Source organism: Pholis gunnellus, assembly GCF_910591455.1.
Source record: "Pholis gunnellus genome assembly, chromosome: 8".
Classification (NCBI taxonomy): Eukaryota; Metazoa; Chordata; class Actinopteri; order Perciformes; family Pholidae; genus Pholis; species Pholis gunnellus.
In genome coordinates, this window is record NC_136534.1 from 14939981 (window position 1) to 14960910 (window position 20930).

The window sequence follows — 20930 nt, forward strand, 5'->3', positions numbered from 1 at the left end:
TCACTTTGTCTTACAGCTATTCATGAGATGGTCCTCTGTAGATCTTTAAATATAATCGTGCTCGATTGAAAGCCTGTCAGAGTGAGAAATAAGGTAAATGTAGGATTAACTAGACTAGGACAAACGGGACCCAATGCAACATGATGTATTGTGAGGAGTGTGGGACTTGTTACTGCAAGGAAACAGTGGAAAACATGTTGATGGGTATAGCCTCATGTAGAAAAAGACACACTAAATGACAGGAAAGGTCGGCAACACGCAGTAGTAGGCAGGTGTACATATTTACATGTATATTTATATAGCCATACTTTAATAACCTATACAGAAATTCTTCATAATATCACTTCCCCCGATACAGTAGGTGGCGGCATCCATCTCTCACGTTGGGTTACAGGAAGAAGAAGAACATTTCCCCCTCATACACTCTGAGAAGAGAGCAACACGAAGCCAAACTTGACTTGAGCAACACGAAGCCAAACCTATCGCTATCTCGCTTTTGCACGAGTCTCTGTGCTTGTCGTTTGTGTAAGTTTTTGTCGTTGGTTAGTTAGCAAAGATATTCTCTGGTGTTATTTATAAAGATTACATTCTGAGATCGTTGTTGGCCTTCAAATAAATAAACGCTAAAGCTAGCGGCCTAGCTAGCTTCAATAGCTATCTTTCGCTACATCGACATTTTGTTGAGCTTTGTTTGAAAGGGAAGGGCGTAAACACCACCTTCCTTGCTAACTAACACATGTACCCTCGTGTAATAGCACACAACGTTACAGTAGTTTCACGTGGATGTATGTTTAGTCACGTAACGCGTCTGGGATGAAATGCTGGCGGTATTAATGGCGTCAAGCTAGCTAACGTTATGTGTGTTTGGTGTCGTAACGTTACTGTTTGACCTCGTTAGCTAAGCTAGGGCGGTACTTTTCTTCAGTGAATGTTTAAGTTAATGCCTTCATATTGGATTTTACTACGCGTGTGGCCAATTTAGGCTGCTACATGTCACGCACTTAATTTGCTAATCGGCCATTGCTAATTTTTCTTAATGCTAACTTGTGACACGAACTACCAATAGGCTAACGCTAGCCGAGAGCTAATGTTGGCCTATGAGAGCTAACGCTAGTAACCCGGAAGTTTCGACGTTCGTATTGCGACAACAAGAAGTGATAATGTTTGGTTTTGTGTCATTCAGGGTGCATTTCAAACACACCCTTGTCGTCTCTCTGCTGCATTATGGTGTTTAATCTGATGGCTAAGAGTTAGAGTGAGCAACAGCCTGTTATTTAATCTAATTTGCTATTTAATTTAATTTATTGTGGGCTTTGGTTCAGAGGTAGGTAACCAAACAGCTTGCTGTATCAGTGGTGCTGGCAGGATTTCATAATATGTACACGAACTACACGCCATTTTAAAGGTCTTCACTGCCTCGGAGAAAGCTGGGCGCAGCGCTAGCCAAGCGACAGTTCTGTTATGCACCGTTTACCTTCATTTAATTACCTGAAACGTGTTTTCCTCGTGGCAGGTTGTATCGGAGAAGAAACTTCCACTGAGTCTTTCGTGTTTTAATAGGGTGGAGCATCCGTTGCACACCCGGTTCCACAGATCCCAGGATTTTTTTTTTTTACAATTACTGTGAATTTTATTTTATTTATTCATGCAATTTAAAAATGCATTTTCCCAACTGTCCATGGGCACATTGGTTTCAGCTCATTTTAGTGCACTATCAAAATCTACCCGGAGCTCGTGCATCATAGTAAAACAATGAGTTTTATATTGTTAAAATTGCAGTAGTTTGTGAATCATAGCATTGCCTTCATAAGCTATGAGTTTTCGAAATTCCACAGGGCACACAAAGGATTATGAAACGTGAATGTAGTTTTGGCTACGTGACAGCACATAAAACGCTCCCAACTGTAATGAATAGGAGCTCTGAAGAGAAGACGATTACTCTCTCTGCGGAACAACTGCTAGACTATACTCTATCCGTTTGCGCCAGAGTATACAGAAGAGGAAATGTTGCTGAGGCGAGCAGAGCATGACAGGGGAAGGGCAACAAGAGGGGACACTGCCGCTATTGGATTAACCAGAACGCCAGCCTCTGGAATGAACAGACTGCAGCAGTGGTGTAGATTGCCAAACAATGCAATCCACAACATTGTTTGTTCTGCCATGAATGGGATATTTTGTTAGAGCAAGGTTGCGATTCAGTCGATGAACCTTTTGAGTGACAAGACATCCCGATTTCAGCGCTCTCCTGCAAATGTGCAGTCAAATTGAGTTGTGCGACCCTTGTAGCTGGTATATTTTGTTTAGTAACTGCCCAGAAGGAATGTGTTTGCCATGGAAATTATACCGAAGATAGAATATTGTTTTACCAGCAAAACCATAATTACTGTGATTTGCAAAGGCAGACGTGTTTTGTCACCTAACGATTTATTTAATTCTGACATCACAACATGCTGTTGACATTTCGATGCTGTTAACAGTTTTAATTCAATGTTTAAAGCTTGCTAACTCGTCTGTATGGCTGGGGCATATTTGTGATGACATTGGCTGTTGCAGATGGTATTTATTTAGTTTGACCATGCAAAACTACTGATAGCAGGCTTTGGCACACTAATAGTAACATTTACTAAATTCGATTATGTACTAATGGTTTTAATTGTCAATTTTGGTGTTTTTTGGCTTGTGGTTTTGTTGAGTGACCGATTCGAAGCTGCTTTGGTTGGATCATAGTTTCTGCTAATGATAACGGAGAGCGTGGTAGCTGTGTCCCAATTGGAAGAACTGCCTTCTTTCAAGTCTGCAATTCAAGACCTCATTTTTGATGGATCAACAAGGCTGTCCCATTCTGAAGGACCCTCCAAATACATTGGAAAAATACCTGGTGGTGTTGATCATTTTGTTGGTTGAATAAGTGGAACTACTTGGGGGTAAACTTGAAAATCTCGGACCTACAATTGTGTTGCGCAACACCTGGATTCAGCGCTAGGATCATAGTGAAGGATCATAGATGTGAAATGATGGCCATTGTGAGTCCTCTGTGGACTGTCGCATTCTGTGAGGTGATCAGCTGTTTTATTAAAAATGTCCGTATCGTATTTCATTTGCAAGATTAATATTTGTAAACCTGTTGAGCGAGTAGTGGTTCTCGATCAACTTGAATTTTACTGCTTTAGTTGAATTGTAGAATTTGAATATTTAACCTATGGTGTTATTTAATAGAAGGACCTGATAAGATTGATTTAGAACAATGGGGAAATGATTGTGCTAGATAGATTGTGTTGCTTTTTGACTTTCTGCCTTTTGTCCTTTTTAAGCCAGCATTGGACTGCGTTTTTGAATGTACTGGTGAAGGGTGTGCCATTGGTGTTATCAAAAATATGAGTACGGATTAATGTGATAACGCGTTGGAGTCTTGCGTGGAATTTGATTGAATGTGAAGTGAATACAATTTGGGTTTGAGTTAGAAAATAAAGGGAAGATGCTCTGCATTTGTGTTGTGGGTTGGGACTTAACACTCTAGAGCTTGAGCTACGGTATATGTACGATTGTTATGTCAACCTCACACATTTGAATTCCCTCTCAGTTGTAAAAGGGAGTGTTGTGGACACTGATTGCACAGGGTTCCTTTGTCTCTGATGTCTCTTGTCTCACATTGCTATTCCAGTTCAGTGGCGTTATATTGGAATGCCAGGAAGTGGACGCTGAGCTAGAAAAGCTCTGTTGGCAATAATGCTGTTCTATACCCCTCTGTCTGCAGGTGCTGTTGTTTGTACTTCAGTATGGAGGTCGTCATCCGTTTACAGGGACTAAGGGTCTCAGCAGGTTCTGAGGATATTCGGAAGTTCTTCACTGGCCTCAAAATTCCAGATGGAGGGGTGCATATAATTGGTGGGGAGCGAGATGAAGCTTTCATTATCTTTGCTTCGGACGAAGACGCAAGAAGAGCCATGACGCGGTCAGGAGGTTGCATTAAGGGGTCACCTGTTGCGTTGCTGCTAAGTAGTAAAGCAGAGATGCAGAACATGCTTGAAAAAAGTACAACAAACGTAGAGCTCGATGCAAAGATGCGACTTGAGGAGAATCCAAGACGTGCTAGAAGATCCGTGGACCCTGAGGTGGGCAGGAGATCAGCTAGCAGATCGGATTATTCTCCCCTCCACCGCCAGAAGCCCTCAGACAATAATGACTTTGTGCATGTGTTCCTAAAAGGAATGCCTTTCTCCGTGACCGAAAAGGAAGTCCATGACTTTTTCCTTGGTTTACTTATTGATAAGATTATCCTATTGAAAAATGGAAATGGTTATAGGAATGGGAAGGGTCTGGTCAAATTTGCAACAAGAGAGTATGCAAATGAAGCCATGAAGAGGGACCGGGGATACATTGGCTCCAGGTATGTGGAGATTACCCCAACAACAACAGAAGATTGGCGCCGGGTTACAGAAGGCTTAGAAAGGGACCGATCACCTATTCGCCAGCAAAGAAATCCACTTCCTGCGAGGCCACAATCAGCTTTCCAGAGTCCTGGTGGTGCTGCTTCTGATGACGAGTACTGCGTTGTGGTAGAAAATCTGTCATATGGAGCTGACAAAGAAGACATAAAAAGGCTTTTTCATAATGCAAAGCTTGAGGATGACCAGATCCTGTACTTAATTGACAGTGATGGGAGAAGAACTAGATCCACATTTGTGCTGTTCAAGAATCTGCGTGACTATTGTGATGCCTTATCTCCTGAAAAAAGGGAGTTTTTGAATCGAGAGATCCTCACACGGCCAATTTCGAGAGAAAAAATGATCGCCCTTCTGGAATCTCAGAGCGTGGATGTCGGACCTCCTGGAAACTCTGAAATGTGTCAAGATCAGTCGCCGTCGTATGACTCAGAGAAAGTGTGTCTGTTTGTGCGGAACCTACCATTTGATGTGCGGAAAGTTGAGATCATGGACTTCTTCCTTTGGTTTAAAATCACAGAGGACAAGGTGTTTGTGCTGCGTGACCATGAAGGTGCTGGAGTTGGGAAGGCTTTGGTTCTCTTCGGGTCCGAGGAGGAAGCTAAGAGTGCACTCTCGCTCAATAGACACCAGTTTCTTGGGACAGAAGTCATACTGAAATGTATTTCACGTTCTCAGATGCGGCAGTTGGGTGTTGAGCCGCCGCTGGTGCAAGAGACAGTTGTGCAAGTGCCGCTACCAAGAGAAGAGCGATACTCGGGCAGAGGAAGTGAGGCATCCTACCGCCCCGGTGACACAGAATATCCTGGCTTTAGGATTCCTCCGGATGGTAATATGCCAATGGGTAATACACAGGCTCGCGCCTATGGAGGCTGTGGTTATGAGCCCTATGCAGTCGGCCCTTACGCCCCACAAGACAGAGGTAACGGTGTTGGTGGTGGCTTCGCTCCCCCAGTGCAGCATTTTGACGGTACCGCCTGCGTCAAGCTGCTTAACTTACCATTTCAAATCAGAAGTGAAGAAATCTATGACTTTTGCTACGGATTTCGCATCATCCCTGGATCTGTCACACTCCAGTTTGACCAGACTGGAAAATCGACTGGCACCGCGACTGCAATATTTGAGTCTCGTCAGGAGGCGGTAACAGCAGTTGAGGAACTGAGTGGAAGACCCATAGGTCCCAGAAAAATCCAGCTATTGCTTGTGTGAAAGAGACTCCTCTTTTCATGGCACCTTGCAGGCCCTAGCAGTGTAGTTTGGACATATACCGAGTTGATTTAAGGGAAGCAATGAGCCTTTCTTTATTTTTGATATGATCTTCATTTTGACTTTTTGTACGGCATGGCTTTGTGAATTTAGCTATATATTTTTTTCTCTTAGTGCTTTTTTCTCTTTTTTTATTGTGGTTAGGTAATATAGTCTGACAATGGGTGCTGTATTCTATGCTCATCCTAAAGTGAAGCACTAGATTTTTGTTTTTCCCATTTTCTCAATCACGACATGTTTTTGTTTGATTTAACATCCAACATAGTGTTGTAAACAATGTATGTGCATTGCATTTTACTCTGTGGCTGGTGTGAAAAGTATTGTTTTCATAAAAAATGCATACCTTTTGAATTGTCCATTTTTCTTCACAGATCTGTCACATACAATTTAAACAGATTTTGCTTACCACGTTAACCGTATGTATATAACTTTCTGGTTAATCACCTGTCAAAGACCATGAGTTACTGACAGCTGTTAAGATTAGGTTTAATGGGTTTTTCGTATTAGAATTAAGTTAGGGTATACAGTGTTTGCCTTTTATAAAAACTCATCAGTCCAATAGCAAGAGTTGTAAAATACAACAATCACTAGGATGAGGGTTCACGGCGATAATCTGTAATGTGTATTTCAAATATTTAACTCATATTTCCCTCTAATAAAAGAGAAATGAACATTATTGAACGAGATTTGCTTCCTCTTGTGTTTCCAGTTAGATGGACTTAACACGCATGCATCGTTATGCATCTATCCATATTTATCTTTGGGTGTAAAGCAAAGAAAATGTCATAAACGTAACAATATATTCAACTCATGTATAATCCAGTATATTAGATAATAGTGCAGCATGTTTCATTCCCAACCTTTTAGCAGTCTCTGAAAGAACAGGTGCCATATTTACTCCAGCAAGAATATTGGCATTGTATCCAAAAGGTAACTATAAACACATATTGTAATAAATTGCGGCTGGTGAATATTCTGGCAATTTTAGAATAGTTTCATATTTCCTACTGCAGCATTGCAAACACACTGACACAACCCTTATATACAGTCTATGGGTAAAACCTATCTATCCCAGACAACCACATTTATAATGTGCAATATCAAAAACAAGCCACAAGTGCCATGTGCTCGGGTTGATACACAAAGTGTTTCCTCTACTGTCTGACAATGTTGACAATGGGTTTATACGTACTAAAAAAAAAAACACACTTTATTTTGAAAAACGTTAACCCGGAAGCTATGGTTTTACCTTGACTACCATGTCTCCATTGAGGTGATCACTGCAGGCGGACCACCACACCGAAGGAGCTGTTTAGAACTACAGGTGAACAATTTATCCTGAAATGTCCTCCATTTAAAGTGCAATGACTTCGTCGAGAACTCGTAACTTTCCGGGGCGAGTTATTTGGCCCATGCTGCTGACTAGAATGATGGTTTGATGAGTTCAAACTTCTACAGCATTGACAAGCGGCGTCTGTCATCACTCAACGTTAACTTTTTGAAAGTCTTATTTTTATGGCCTTAATGTTACTACAATCGTCAGTTCCTACGGTTAAATAAACGGTGACTTGTAGACGTTAAACGGAACCGTTGATGGTAAGAGTTAGCCGGCTGCTGTTATTCAGCCCACAGATGTCTGTGATGGGCAACATGCGTTTCTCCACCTGTTTTCAAAAAGTTGCTTCTTTCATTCCCAATTAGAAAATGTTTTTTGAAAGAATGTTTTGAAGACATTAATTTATGTTGAATTCATTTGCAATTAACCTTACTTAAGCGAGGTTAATTGCCAAGTTAAAGCGATTGTGTTGAGTTGCACACGTTAGCTGTTAAGCTACACTCAAACAGGGACACTCCTGGAATTATTAGCCTGTTTCTAATTAACATATAGCTCATGGATACTCAAATTAATTATTTAAGATACTTATGCACTAGCTAATTTAGATCTTTTTACGGTTTTTTAAAACTTTATTTCATACTTCTCTAGTGAATTTGGAAAGATAAATTGAAGTCTGTCATCTAAATAGTAATCCTAATACATTCTCAGACTTTAATTAAAGAGTAAACACAATAACGTTACAGGACCCCTAATGGTCTGCAAACCCCACTTTTCAAAGCACTGATTTCTAAAATATTGAAGTGTCTGCCTGTAGTCACTACAGCACTACTCGGTGTAGCCCTTGCAGAGTGTAGTAGATTTAAAACGTGTTTGAACCTCACTGACACCAGGATGGAGGTATCCAGGAGAAGAATCCTCCAGAAACATCTGGAGCCTGCTAGACCCCTGCGCCGCTGCATCCCTTTTGACATCGGTAAGCAGTCTGCACCAGTTGGTTAAAACGGAATATCAAAGGTGTTGATTTTAAATGCATTGTGTCCATAATGTGGCGTGCTTATATGAGAATTGTATCACTTCATTTAGAGCCCAAAATAAATGCAGCAACTTGTGCCCAGGCACTGATTGAAGAAGAGAATCACGAGGTAAGATACAATATTTTAGGGTTGCAACATTTTCAATTAATCATCTCTAAAAATAAAAGTAGTAAATCTTGATATTTGGGGCCTGAAACCAGACAGTGTTTGGCATTTGTGATTGATAAACAAACAATTTCATGGATTATCTAAATTATTGATTATTTCTTTCGACCAACGAATCATTTCAGCTCATCATCCGCTTGTTAAGCAGTTAAGATTTAGACAAATTTAGGTTTTCTAAAACTATTCTAACGTTGAACTTGATAGACAACAATTGGGATAGAGGAGTTCTACAAGATTGTCAACCTCCACAAACAGAAAAAAGGTAAGACACAAAGTGTTTTTAATGACAAATGGAATCTATATGTATCCGCTCATCTGTAAACTGGCGGCTTTTATTGTAATGCTTCTGTTTACTTTCAGCAGGGAGGTTATTGTTCTCAAATTGTTGCTTACAGTAGTGGTTTGGCAAACGGCCCACGCATTGACAGAATAACAACTACTTTTTTTTTAAATTGATGGTCCTAGCCAAGATGTCGGCATACAAAGTTTCTGCTAAAAGAACAAACAACAGACTTAAATGAAAAGACATTTCACACAAAAGAAATGTGCAACAGGCATAAAACAAAACAGCAAATTGCATCAAACGCTGAATTAGCCGTGTTCAGTAACAGGACGTGTGTACGTTCACTGGTCACATAGTGCTTAATCCTGTTTTTATAACTTCACACTAAGATAAGGGTGCAAAAGACATTTAGTCTTTCTTTTGATTTTCCTGATTTGAACTCTTGTAATGTTGATTTGAATATGTATATATATATGTATCTTTATTTTCACAGGCAGAATATCTTACACAAAAGATTTTTTAATTGATCTGGCAAATTGTCCTGAGGCCAGGAAGAAGCCGGAGTTCTTGCCCGATCACCCCATTGTCCTGATGACGGCAGTAAGTAGGGTGTTGCTATTCAGTTGTATGGTGACATCCTCTATGAATGATAACTGCTGTTTGCATTGAACTGTGTTTGCATACTATCCTACCAGAGAGATCGTGGGCACCTTCATGAGATGAGGTGGAATGGGGGAAAAGAAGACGTGTGAGTTTGATGTCATAATGTAAGTGCGTTGTGTCTTTATCAAACCTTTTTGACACTCTAGTCAATGAGACAATGTAGATTAGGCTTTGAATTGAATGCACATTACTATCTGAAGGCTAATTCACGGTAGTATCAAACTATAGTTTTTAAAAATGTATATTAGCCTTGACTCATTAGTGGTTGTCTGAGTATCATTGTCTTACTGTATGCTTTACTGTTGGTGTTGTGTTCAGTGTGGTATCTTGATACAATTAACAATATATTCATTATTTGCCATTCATATTTTCTGTCTTTAGGGCTGCAGAAAAGCTTCACTCACCTTAAGAAAATTGAACTGGTGTTCACTACCCGAAAGAGTTTTTTGTTGTTTGTTTGTTTTCTTATTGCTTTTCTTGGTGAATTTAATTTAACTTGTTAACATGTGCATGTATATTATTTGTGAATGTGACTCCTAACAGTTTGAGGTGAAGTTGCACAAAGTCATAATACTAAACACCATTTTATTTGCTTAAGTGGTATTGCTTTTCGCTAACATTTATATTTACATTTTGAAAAGCTTCAGCTGTCAGCTGTGGTATGTTTCGTTTAAAGAAACTGGGGACGGGGCATTGCCATTTAATGCAGACTCATCACATTAACGTGTCTCACTAAACATGTGAACTTCTCTCATAAAGGAATGTTTGGCTCAACAGTTTTGTGTGACGACATTTTCTTTCTTACATGGAATTTAAACTTAAGCTGCAATTATGAATATATGAACAATTTATCAAATGACTGTGTAATGAGAAATATTTTGTAAAAAAAAGCGAATTGTTGGTTAGTTTTCTGGCCCACAACTCGGCTCTCATCCTCATTTCCAGCCACAGCTACCAGCTTGAGGAAGAATGCGCTATTAAAGCCACTGTACTCTACTTGAGCAGCACCACATGGCCAGAATAGTTTGAGTAGCGGGTGAAGATTTTCCCACTGGAATTAGTAGGGACCAAGACAGAGCTGATGTCAGACTGAATATTCTAAATCCATCAGGTGAATATTAATTGTAAAAAGTCAGCTTTAATTGTACAGCATCAATCCTTGTATTCTACTTCATATATTGATTTTTCACACTATACATCATCACTACAAATGAATATTTTCACATGATCAAGCTGTTCCTTTCTTTCACCTTCTACGCAGCGAATGAGAAGGACATAAACACTCTACACCGCAGTTATTTCAAAATGGAGCCACGCAGGACCACTTTAAAATCGATCTATTGAAGGCACTCAATATCAAGCACACCGATGTTATTCAAAGTCTTTTTTCAGTCATTTAGTCGGTATCAGCCAAGTGTTGCATTTGTACGGACCCCCAGAGAACAGAAAACAGAAAACACTTAATGAATTAAAGTAAAGATCTTGATTATGATCTTGTACACCATTCTTTAAAAGGACTTGAATTCACCTTTAGTTCACAACAGTAAAAAAACTCCAGAAACACGAATGGTGGGTTTGTTCACCACTGTCACCAAAACATAAACAAACAATATGTTTGTATGCACTCAACCCGCTGTGGTTGTCTGTGCGGACATCAGTGCATTTAACAACTGCACGTCTGTTCATTAGTCACCTTTGTGCTGAGCCATAATGGTCCACAATCCAATCAATGGGCTGGGTAGGACGCTTGTGACGTCATCGGCGTTACATCATTGAAGGCTGAAAGCTCGCGTTACACTGTCGACCACTTGTCAAGGGCGAAATTAATTTGTCAGAAACCAAGGAACCGAGAGTCGATCAGCAACATACCAAAGGTATTTGTCTATCCGTGGCTTTTATTGTAGCTTTTTGGATTAGTTGGTTTCCTTATCACGAAGGTGGAGCTTATTGTCTCCGTTGCCCGGCTGTGAGTGCCTGTGCTGCAACATGTCTGATTAATAATCTACATCGGGGTGTTCATATTCTGTAAAATGTATCTTGATTGTGTTTAAGGGCTAATGCCTCACCACATGTAAGGTTAAGCATACACTGCCAGTGTGTGATTGTAACGTTTTGTTCTCGATCACTGGGTCGTTTTGCCCGCACTCAGCTTTTTCTTTCAGGAAGATGAATCCAAAGGACGACAAGAGGACCGAATCATGCAGCAGGTGAAAAGTTACTCTCTGTTAACCCCTGGTTCAAGCGATTGTTCAGAAATGTATAGGCCTGCATGTTGACGGAGCTCATGGAGGCTTAGATTATGCTGTAAATGTGGATGACTATAGGTGAGACTGGATTCCAGGACAGGTGTGTTTCTGACAGTTATATTTTTTAATTATCGTACTTATGCGGTTTAGCGACGAAGCATATAGCAACTGTTGGTCCTATGTTAATCAATTACATAGGCATTTTAAATGGCAGTAATCCATTTACAAGATACGTTGTTTACAATTAATAGTTGAATTTAAATTCGAAAAAGCAGATAGTGTTGCTTCTCCTTAAAGGGTCATTTCACCTGAATCACATTTTCTCACTTAATACATGTTCTCACTCTGATTTATGTAGAGTGTATCTACACTCGGTTGCTTGGGTTCACCTATAACTAAAACTAGAAATGTATAATTCATTTATAAATTAGTATGAACAAATTAATTAATTAATTAGGTTAGAATAATTTCTATGAGGGTGAGGTACATAACAAAAACATTTTAACATTTTTACGACTGAATGAAGTGAATTGAAATGGCAATTCCATCTGATGATCAGGCTACAACTAAACCTTTACAATCTGTTATCCCCCTTAGCCCTGTTTTTGTGCACAACCCACACCTGGAAGACATGAAAGATGACATCCTCTACCACTTTGGTTTTGGAACCGGAACTCACAACCTACCAGCTATGTTTGGTGATGTCAAAGTAATCATTTTATAATATATTATTATTATATAATATACATATTATAAAAACAATGTTAAACATATATATATTGTGTGTGCGTGTTTTCTTTCAGTTTGTGTGTGTCGGGGGCAGTCCTTGGAGAATGAAATCCTTCACTGAGTACATTGCTGCTGAGCTCAGTATGGAAGACCCCGAATCAGATTACCCAAACATCTGTGCTGGAACGGACCGCTATGCTATGTACAAAGTTGGCCCTGTACTGTCTGTCAGTGTATGTAAGATTATGACATACAAGTAGTATTAATCGTAATAATCTGTGTGCCTACTTCCATTTAAAAACGACATAGATGTTAATAGTGTGTGACTCGTCTGTGCTTTATTTTGCAGCATGGGATGGGAATCCCATCTATTGCCATAATGTTGCATGAGCTAATAAAGCTCCTCCATCACGCTCATTGCACAGATGTTACAATTTTTCGCATTGGAACATCAGGTGGAGTAGGTAAGCTTATTGTTTCAAAATATTTTTTTTTCCCTGAATGACTGATGATACATCGGATTATTCATGTGTTGGGTTAACAAGGAGGCTAGTTTCCTTGTGTTTCTACAAACAAACAAACTTCTGCAAGAGGAAATGACTTGACCTGCCCTAGACTTCCTGTTTAGTTAGATGTCCATGCCATGAGATTGGTTGGTGTGGTCACACAGTAAATGATATTTGAGTACTTGCTACTGTCCCCTGTTCTTAGTTTTACCACAAGAGAGAGCCCAAAGTCCCTTAGCAGTGTCATCCAATATGACTTTTTGTGTATTGTTGCTATTTGCCCATGATGGTATTTTTTTCAGTTTTAAGAATAAGAATGTGTGACAGCGAGTTGCTGGTATTGTTTTCACTTTGTTAATCTATGTAAATGTGTGTGTCGTCCTGGAGACACCTAGCGGAAACTACCACAGGAGGGGTTTTGAGTACTGGTGTGTAGTTGAGATCAAAACAAAGGCAGAGTTTGATGATGGGTGTGGTCGGAGCAAAGGCACCGGAAGTACGGTGGTAGAATGTGAGGAAGGGGCCGTTCTAGCAGTTATGACTACTTTGTAATAGACTGTACCATTGAATTACAAGTTGAACTTAAGACATACAGTATGTTTACTGAAATCCTTTAAAATAGGAGGTTTAAGAATTTCTTTGGATGGTTTTCATTTGAAAATGAACATGGTACTTATTTTACTTAATATAGGCTGTATGCGTCCAGTATGTTGTTTGAGCATATATGAAAAATACTTCTTTAATTTAAACTTTCTCGACTACAATTTGTTTATCTCACTTGTCATTTGTGGTGTTCAGGGCTTGAGCCTGGCACAGTTGTTGTCACCAAGCAGTCTATGGATGCCACCTTCCTGCCCAAGTTTGAGCAGGTGATCCTGGGGAAGACGGTGGTGCGCAATACTGATCTGGACCAAAGCCTGGCTGCGGAGCTGTTGCAGTGCAGCAAGGAGCTGAACCAGTTTGAGACAGTGATAGGCAACACCATGTGTACACTGGATTTCTATGAAGGTATGACTTCTGATGCATTGATGTGTGAATCACATTTTATACATTATTGCAGTAAATGTTCAGCTTTTGCTATGTTTTCTGTCTGTCTGGTCAACTAGGCCAAGCCCGTTTGGATGGTGCCTTCTGCTCCTACACCGAAAAGGATAAACAGGATTACCTCAAAAAAGCCAGTGAAGCAGGAGTCTGCAATATTGAAATGGAGTCATCCGTTTTTGCTGCTATGTGCAAGCTGAGTGGTCTACGAGGTAAGGAAATCCAATACCAGCATGATATGAGGACTTTGTCAGTGTCTAAAAACACAGACTTTTCTTCACACCTCTTTGAGTGTCTTCACGTTTCTTTCTTTGTTGTGTAAAGCTGCTGTGGTGTGTGTGACATTACTGGATCGGCTGAATGGGGATCAGCTGAACGTCGCTCACGAAATTCTTCACAGTTACCAACAACGTCCCCAGATACTGGTTGGCTACTACATTAGGAAGCAGTTGAAGAAAAATAGAAGTTCATAGCTAAGTGCAACAGCTATTACATTGTTGTGCAAGCATACATCACATTTTTTCCTACTGATCAATAGCCATACATTCATACATACAGCCATACATACATAGTCACTGCATTTTTTAATTATGTACTAACTTGTATTTATTCTTTGGCACTCTCTTAATACATTTCTACATCGTATAGCTTTGCCCTCTAAGAGCTGCCACTATTGGGTTTATCCCTGCATGCATGCACAGGAGTCTGCTGGCTCAGCTCCTCTCCCTCCTACCAGTTGGGAGCGCTGGAGGCTGATGACGGATACGGAGCCCCTCATGTGCAGGTTGTTCTCCGTCCCCATCGTGGCCAGTAGCCCCGATGTAGCTCCACACCATCGCGGGGTCCAGCCACCCCACAAACAATAGCATCAGTGGCAAAGGCAGGATACGGGGAACATGTGTCTCATTCCAGCTGAGCAACAGAAACCCAACTGCCCTTTTTAGGGTCACCCACTTTCCTACTCAAGAGCAGTTTCCTCTTAGTCTTATGCTCCGACTGAGCAGTTTTCAGCTTCACAATACACATTCCCTTCACAAAACAGAGGCTCGACACTGCACATGCTGCAGCTGCTGCAGGCACAGACTAGTCACTTACAAGTAACAATCCTATTTTAAAATGTGCATTACTGACCTTAAAGAATTATCAACCACCTCCCACCCACCTCGCCCCGCAGGGATAAACCCAATAACGGCATTTCTTTTAGGGCTACACCTATGCTCATAATTTAGAGTTATAAGGCACTATCTCTCTGTTTTTAACTTTAATCGAATGAACTTTAATCGAATGAACCTTACATGTTATGTAGCAGCATAATCATCAACTATGTCTTATTCAATGCTGCCTTTGTTTTATACAACATGTAACGCTTTTTATCCATAAAACCTGAATCACTTCAGGACTTTTGGTAAGTCTGCTTACAATGGTATTGTAACAAAATGACCTCAAACTGTCATTAAAGAAGTGTTTCACAAAAACTGACACTGATAAATGTGTGCCCTTATTGGTTGTGGTATCATCCAAAGTGGTTTTATGCAGAATGTATGTTGCAATGTACGATTAGGCTAATGTAATGTTTCTATAGACGTTTCCTTCAGAACCTAAAAACTGCAACAAATGTCAATCCATTTTTTGAGAAGAATGTCCACCGAATGTCTTAACACTAATAAATTCTCATGCAGTCTGACTCATTATGAGTAGCACAGGTTTGCAACATCTATACAGCTTTTTCTCAGTGGAAGAAGCACTACGTGTGAAGCAGGAGGTTTGCTGCAGTATGACCAATATCCTGACAATGAAGTTCCTCTATTGATTTCTATAAATTTGGCTGACACAGATGTCATTCCTTCTCCTAAACTTACGCCCACTTCAAGAACATTTGCCTCCTGTCTTCAGATCACACTGCTTATGTGTAGTTTTAATGACAATGAACAGGATTGCTGACATGACATTCAATGGTGTCACTGGGTTCAACCTGAATTCCTGCAAATATCTATCTGAGATACACAAGTTTTGTTAAATAACTGACTCAGGCCAACACTGACGTGAGATGACGTCAACGTTTGAATTGCACGGACTAATAGCATTTATATTATTTGTGACAAATAGTCACAATTCCCAGCAGACAGTAAAGTAGTCTGTTGTATTATTTTAAGATTAATCGTGTATTCTTAGAATGACATAACACATTGATGCTGCGGACTTATTTTCTCATAAATGTGGATCCAATGAAACACAAAGTCGCAAGTATCGGGTCTGAAGAACACATTTATGACTTCCTGAGTCTGCGCTTTATTAATCGCCAGTTTTAAGTAGACTATAGTCACATATTGCATGCTGAAAAGCGCTCTGCGCGTCAGAGGACTCTAGAGGAGGGTCTGCCTGCGCGCTCCCGTGCGTGCCACCTCCTGTTCGCGATCCGATCCTACCCCGGTCTATTCGCTGACTCAGTGCCTTAAGCAGCATCACCGTTCACCTGAACAGAGCTACAGCATCCTCTGCGGAGAAATACATCAGCCATGGCCAAAACAGCAACCGGTAAGCGTGTTCAGAATGGTCATGATAAAACCATTGCATGGCTGGATGGATGGATGGATTTGTGAGTGATCCTTTCTGTATAGAGCCCATGTCGGCCCGGTATTGTCTAGGTGGTCGTGTTTCTGTAAAAGTCGTGTTTCTGTAAAAGCTCCACTCACAAATGTTTTGAATTTCATTCTCTTTTTAATGATTAAAACTATAAATTGAATCCCCTTGATTTTTCTCTATCGACTGTGAGCCCATTGTCTCAGCTAAAGAGTCCGTTAATGACAGCGAGAATGTGGGCTTGAAAGCCCAGCATCCTCCGTCAGGTTACTGAAATGTCTCCTTCATTATCCTCAACTACGTCAACGTCTTGCTCCTCATTTGCTTTGATCGTATGTTGTGTAACGGTTCTTAATTCGATAACACGGATTGGCCCATGACAGCTTTATTTACTACGCCGCACCTGCGGTTCATGCTACAGCGGCCCCAACATGCAGCATAATGCAGACGGACCCCACCCAAGATGCTGTGCTGCCGACCATTTAGCCGACAGCAAATCTGAGAGGGCTTCATCCGTCTGACGTTCATATTACTTTGCTATAGTAAATGCCTAGGTTATGTTTTTTAAACGTGTTTATAAAAAAACGTCTCCTGAACGCGATTGTTTCAATCAGATCATTTATTTGGGATTGCTCCTTTAATTCGTGTCTATAACTTTCCTTATTTCTCTCTTGCTAATGAGGCACCACCCGCTGTGCTCGATATGCTGCTAATTATTTTGCAAAAAAAACCACTAGTGGCCTTTACACAAATGCAAATTAGACGTAGGAGCTAGAACCCTGAATCTTATATTAACAGATAAGACCATAGCCTGCATTAGTCATCTCCCCTCATGGACAGTTATTGTTGTAGGCCATGCATTTTAGCATATTTGTGTTCATGGGTTTGTTTAGCCTCTGTACGCATAGCGGTGCCTTATTAATATAAGTAACCCATTTGGTCCCTGTAAAATACAGCAGGGTGTGCAAGCTGCCTTCAATATGGTATGTGTGGTGGCAGAGATGTGGCGGAGGAGACAGGTGTATGGCAGGGTGGGAGGCAGGCCAGCCCTGCAGCAAGGGGCCGCTTCACACACTGGCCTTTGCAGCAGAAGGCTTAGCAGCATTGACAATCTGTAGTCCTCTCTCAACAGCCACGTGGGCACTTTGACAAATACAGGAGAGGGCAATAGTCAGTGAGGAATTGGTGAAAGCACATCTTACCCCAGATCTAGTGTAAAAGCCAAGATCATTTATCAGCTGCATTTGGCGGCTATGACGACAACACTCATCAATAAGGTAGGTTTATCTATAAGACAGATAGACATGCTTCTTGGTATTGTCAGCATGACGGCAGCATTTGCTGAGACAACAGGAAATTGAAAATCTTGCACTGGCCTGTCTATTCTCTGAGCTTAGACAGATTACAAGGGGATGTTAGAAAAGGCACTCTTGATTCAAATGACTCACACACGTCTTAAGATCCAAGAAAAGAATCGTAGTGATTCATCCAATTGATTGTTAAACAACAGGGCACTCATATACATTTCAGATGCATCGGTCATGTGACGCTAATTGATTTCCCTTTTGTAATTTGTCATATCTTGGAAATATCTCAAGTATATTTATGAGTTTGTGCAGTGTTCTGTGGTTTTGTTTTCATGAGTAACATGGAGAGACTCATAGGATGCTGTGTTTATGTTCCCACAGCATATAAAGAGAAGATGAAGGAGCTGTCCGTCTTCTCCCTCATCTGCTCCTGCTTCTACCCAGAGGCGCGCAACAAGCTTGTGCGTGAGTTTGAAGGTATGGATCAGCTCAAACATTGATTTTCCTTTGAAACCAACAAATTGCCCCCCATGGATGTTTTAGTTTGCCTTGTAAATACAGACGGTAGTAATAGTGACATGTTGTTGGACTGCTATATTGTGCTATTGGACATTGATTTTGCTGGTATCATCATCATAATTGTCTGATTTACAGACATGGAGGTGAAAACTATAAACAAGCGAGCCTCTGGCCAGGCCTTTGAGGTGATTCTCAAGCCGCTGTCTCCAGTGTCAGATGTGGCTCACAACCTCCCCTCACCCCCAAAGAGGGATATCTCCTTGGAGGACATTGAGAAGAAACTTGAGGCTGCTGAAGACCGGAGGAAGGTGAGTATTTTACCTGTGGCTTTGTGTGTTAAAAATCAAAAATTGGATTGTATTTTAAACTATCCAAAATTAATCAGATGCTTTAATATTTTTGTTTTGCTGTGCGTCTTTAGTATCTGGAGGCCCAGGTGCTGAGGGCTTTGGCAGAAAAACGAGACCACGAGAGGGACGTGTTGCTAAAGGCCATGGAAGAGAACAGCAACTTCAGCAAGATGGCCGAGGAGAAGCTCCAGATGAAGATGGAGCAGATCAAGGAGAACCGTGACGCCCATCTGGCAGCCATAATGGAGCGTCTACAGGAGAAGGTAAGAAATGCAGAGATCTCAGTTTGTGTTTTCTATCTGAATCCACCTTTAGACCGGTATAACCATGTTTGGCCGGTGCCTGATGATTACTATCTCTCTCTCTCTCTCTCTCTCTCTCTCTCTCTCTCTCTCTGTGTGTGTGTGTTGTCCTTTTGTTTTCAGGAGAGACATGCAGCTGTGGTGCGCAAGAACAAAGAGCTGAGGGAAGAGCTGACAGCATGAGCCTCGCACAAGTCCTGACTTCCATGGTCCATCAACGTCCCCCCATCCAGTCCCACCCCCCCCTTCCTCGCCCCACCCTGACCCTCCCCAGACACCCAACCCTGAAGGCCGAGAGGTCCGAGGACCCCACCACCACATCACAACACACCACACCCCCAATACTCACCACTATCAGTATTATCAGTGGCTACAAACATCATTACCATCTCATCTTGAGAGTTGAATTAATTTGTTGTTTTTAGAGCAAATGTGAGAATATGGCTATTATTTTGTAAATATTTTTTTCTTAAAGTCTATCTCTCTATCTCTCTATCTCTCTCTCTCTCTATCTATCTCTCTATCTCTCTATCTATCTATCTATCTATCTATCTCTCTATCTCTCTATCTCTCTCTCTATCTATCCATCTCTCTATCTCTCTATCTCTCTATCTATCTATCTATCTATCATGGTAGGTGAAGTACATACAAAGATTGTATTGTACTGCGCTGTACAATTTCAAACTTTTTGTTTGTAATTGATTAACGTTTCAGTTCTTGAAATTTGACTCGACAACCATTTTCTTGTGAAAGCCGTCGGTGTTGTGAGTTGGCTGTAGACTGACATTTGCAGTGTTTCCTGATGATGTCATGATGATGATGTTTCTGTGTCTTTGTGAAGAACGACAGTCGGTGTACCTACACCACACACTCCCCGAGATATCAACGTATCCCATCTGTATTTTTCTCACGCACACCCACTCATTCTTGACACGCACGCTTGGAACTTAACAATACGCCAATCTCCACAGATCCATAAAGTGTCCACCTCCTCTGAAATGAGCTTGATAATGAACTTGATAGGTGCTTTGTTGTTATTAAGAATGTCTTTGCCCAATGGGAGCAACTGTTTATACCCTTGCAGATTCCCACTTACCCTTACAACTGCATTTCTCGATGAATTCATCTTCGGCTAAATCAAAAGCTCTGTTTCATACACTGTATTTGGGCATTAAGCTCTTGAATGTTATGACACCGTACTGGTACCATGCATATTGTTTTGGACAGTGGGATGTGCTGTTGGTCCCACCTTGATATTGACAGTGTGAACATAACGTATGTCTGTGTGGGTGTGTGTGAATGCAAATTTACCACAAGGCATCATTAGCCTCTGCTCTCTTTAGGGGATTAGATGGAGAATGGATGCAGGACGCTTTACATTCAGCCCACTGAACTAGTCTCTTTTTAATATACAGTACCACTGATATCTGCCTGCATCCTCTGCTGCTTGTGTTTATCTGTGAAAGCTTTGCTGAATAAAGGTTTGAGGTTCTGTGAACATGGCATGCACCATCTAATACTTTTCTGTGCTAAAGGAGGAGGGAAAATGTTAACTGACAAATAAAAGAACCAGTTATCTACACATCCTATGATACACCATCTTCCCCTAGTTGATTTTTCATTCATGTTGCAGTGTAATGTTATTTATTTTTGCGATATTGTACACAATTGTTGGTATCATTCAAAATATGGTCAGGCTTATTCCTTGACAGTTCGACTAACATTTGATAAACAAATAGAATGAATCCATAATCCTCCATCTGGCACCTGCTAGATAAAGTTCCTCCACTAGGTGGCAGTGGCAGATTTCTTAAAGGCAAAGAAACCAAGCAGGAGCAAATATCAATAATCCAGTCTATGATGCCGATTCAAAAGTGGGGGAAAAGTTCACAATATGTCGAATGCAAATAGTGAAGAAACATAAATTAATTGTATTATTGTAGATTCAGTGATTTGGTTTTTACGTTTCTTCAATAGGCTGATTGCAAATTTTGAAACAACAGAAACGATCAATAATAAAGATAATTTGTGTTTAATTTTTTTTTTACGTAAGAAGCATGATTTGGAATTTAAATAGCGTCCTCATTTAGAGGGAGCAAGGTTTGTTTTTAATATATTATTAAGCCTGAGGTGCTGCATGGATGGATATAACTCCTAAACC

At 40.7% G+C, this 20930-nt stretch overlaps 4 protein-coding genes across 4 annotated transcripts; all 4 read left to right on the top strand.

The window, feature by feature from the left end:
- Positions 1-400: 400 nt before the first annotated feature.
- On the top strand, positions 401-6384 carry rbm12bb (RNA binding motif protein 12Bb). Its single transcript, XM_079164687.1, has 2 exons — positions 401-525; positions 3755-6384. The coding sequence occupies exon 2, from the start codon at positions 3777-3779 to the stop codon at positions 5649-5651; it is 1875 nt and encodes a 624-aa protein (XP_079020813.1). The 5' UTR covers positions 401-525; positions 3755-3776; the 3' UTR covers positions 5652-6384.
- A 587-nt stretch (positions 6385-6971) lies between these two features.
- On the top strand, positions 6972-9910 carry gra (granulito). Its single transcript, XM_079164152.1, has 7 exons — positions 6972-7032; positions 7935-8017; positions 8128-8186; positions 8448-8505; positions 9020-9126; positions 9222-9293; positions 9571-9910. The coding sequence occupies exons 2-6, from the start codon at positions 7936-7938 to the stop codon at positions 9276-9278; spliced, it is 363 nt and encodes a 120-aa protein (XP_079020278.1). The 5' UTR covers positions 6972-7032; position 7935; the 3' UTR covers positions 9279-9293; positions 9571-9910.
- Positions 9911-10990: 1080 nt separating this feature from the next.
- upp1 (uridine phosphorylase 1) lies at positions 10991-15149 on the top strand. The gene is made up of 8 exons (XM_079164743.1): positions 10991-11063; positions 11339-11396; positions 12033-12144; positions 12239-12397; positions 12514-12628; positions 13469-13678; positions 13777-13923; positions 14036-15149. Exons 2-8 carry the CDS (start codon positions 11356-11358, stop codon positions 14182-14184), a joined length of 933 nt encoding a protein of 310 aa, XP_079020869.1. The 5' UTR covers positions 10991-11063; positions 11339-11355; the 3' UTR covers positions 14185-15149.
- A 1078-nt stretch (positions 15150-16227) lies between these two features.
- Positions 16228-19026, top strand: stmn2a (stathmin 2a; the record flags this gene model as incomplete). The annotated part of the gene is made up of 5 exons (XM_079164763.1): positions 16228-16246; positions 17980-18075; positions 18253-18425; positions 18539-18730; positions 18893-19026. 5 exons carry the CDS (start codon positions 16228-16230, stop codon positions 18950-18952), a joined length of 540 nt encoding a protein of 179 aa, XP_079020889.1. The 3' UTR covers positions 18953-19026.
- Between the last annotated feature and the right edge of the window lie 1904 nt (positions 19027-20930).

Excerpts from the sequence above, each read along its gene's own strand:
- rbm12bb (XM_079164687.1), top strand. The coding sequence starts at position 3,777 with ATGGAGGTCGTCATCCGTTTACAGGGACTAAGGGTCTCAGCAGGTTCT.
- gra (XM_079164152.1), top strand. The coding sequence starts at position 7,936 with ATGGAGGTATCCAGGAGAAGAATCCTCCAGAAACATCTGGAGCCTGCT. Across the intron at positions 8,018-8,127 it reads CTGCATCCCTTTTGACATCG|AGCCCAAAATAAATGCAGCA; the intron begins GTAAGCAGTCTG and ends CACTTCATTTAG. Across the intron at positions 9,127-9,221 it reads CCATTGTCCTGATGACGGCA|AGAGATCGTGGGCACCTTCA; the intron begins GTAAGTAGGGTG and ends CTATCCTACCAG.
- upp1 (XM_079164743.1), top strand. The coding sequence starts at position 11,356 with ATGAATCCAAAGGACGACAAGAGGACCGAATCATGCAGCAG. Across the intron at positions 12,629-13,468 it reads TGGAACATCAGGTGGAGTAG|GGCTTGAGCCTGGCACAGTT; the intron begins GTAAGCTTATTG and ends TGTGGTGTTCAG. Across the intron at positions 13,679-13,776 it reads TACACTGGATTTCTATGAAG|GCCAAGCCCGTTTGGATGGT; the intron begins GTATGACTTCTG and ends CTGGTCAACTAG.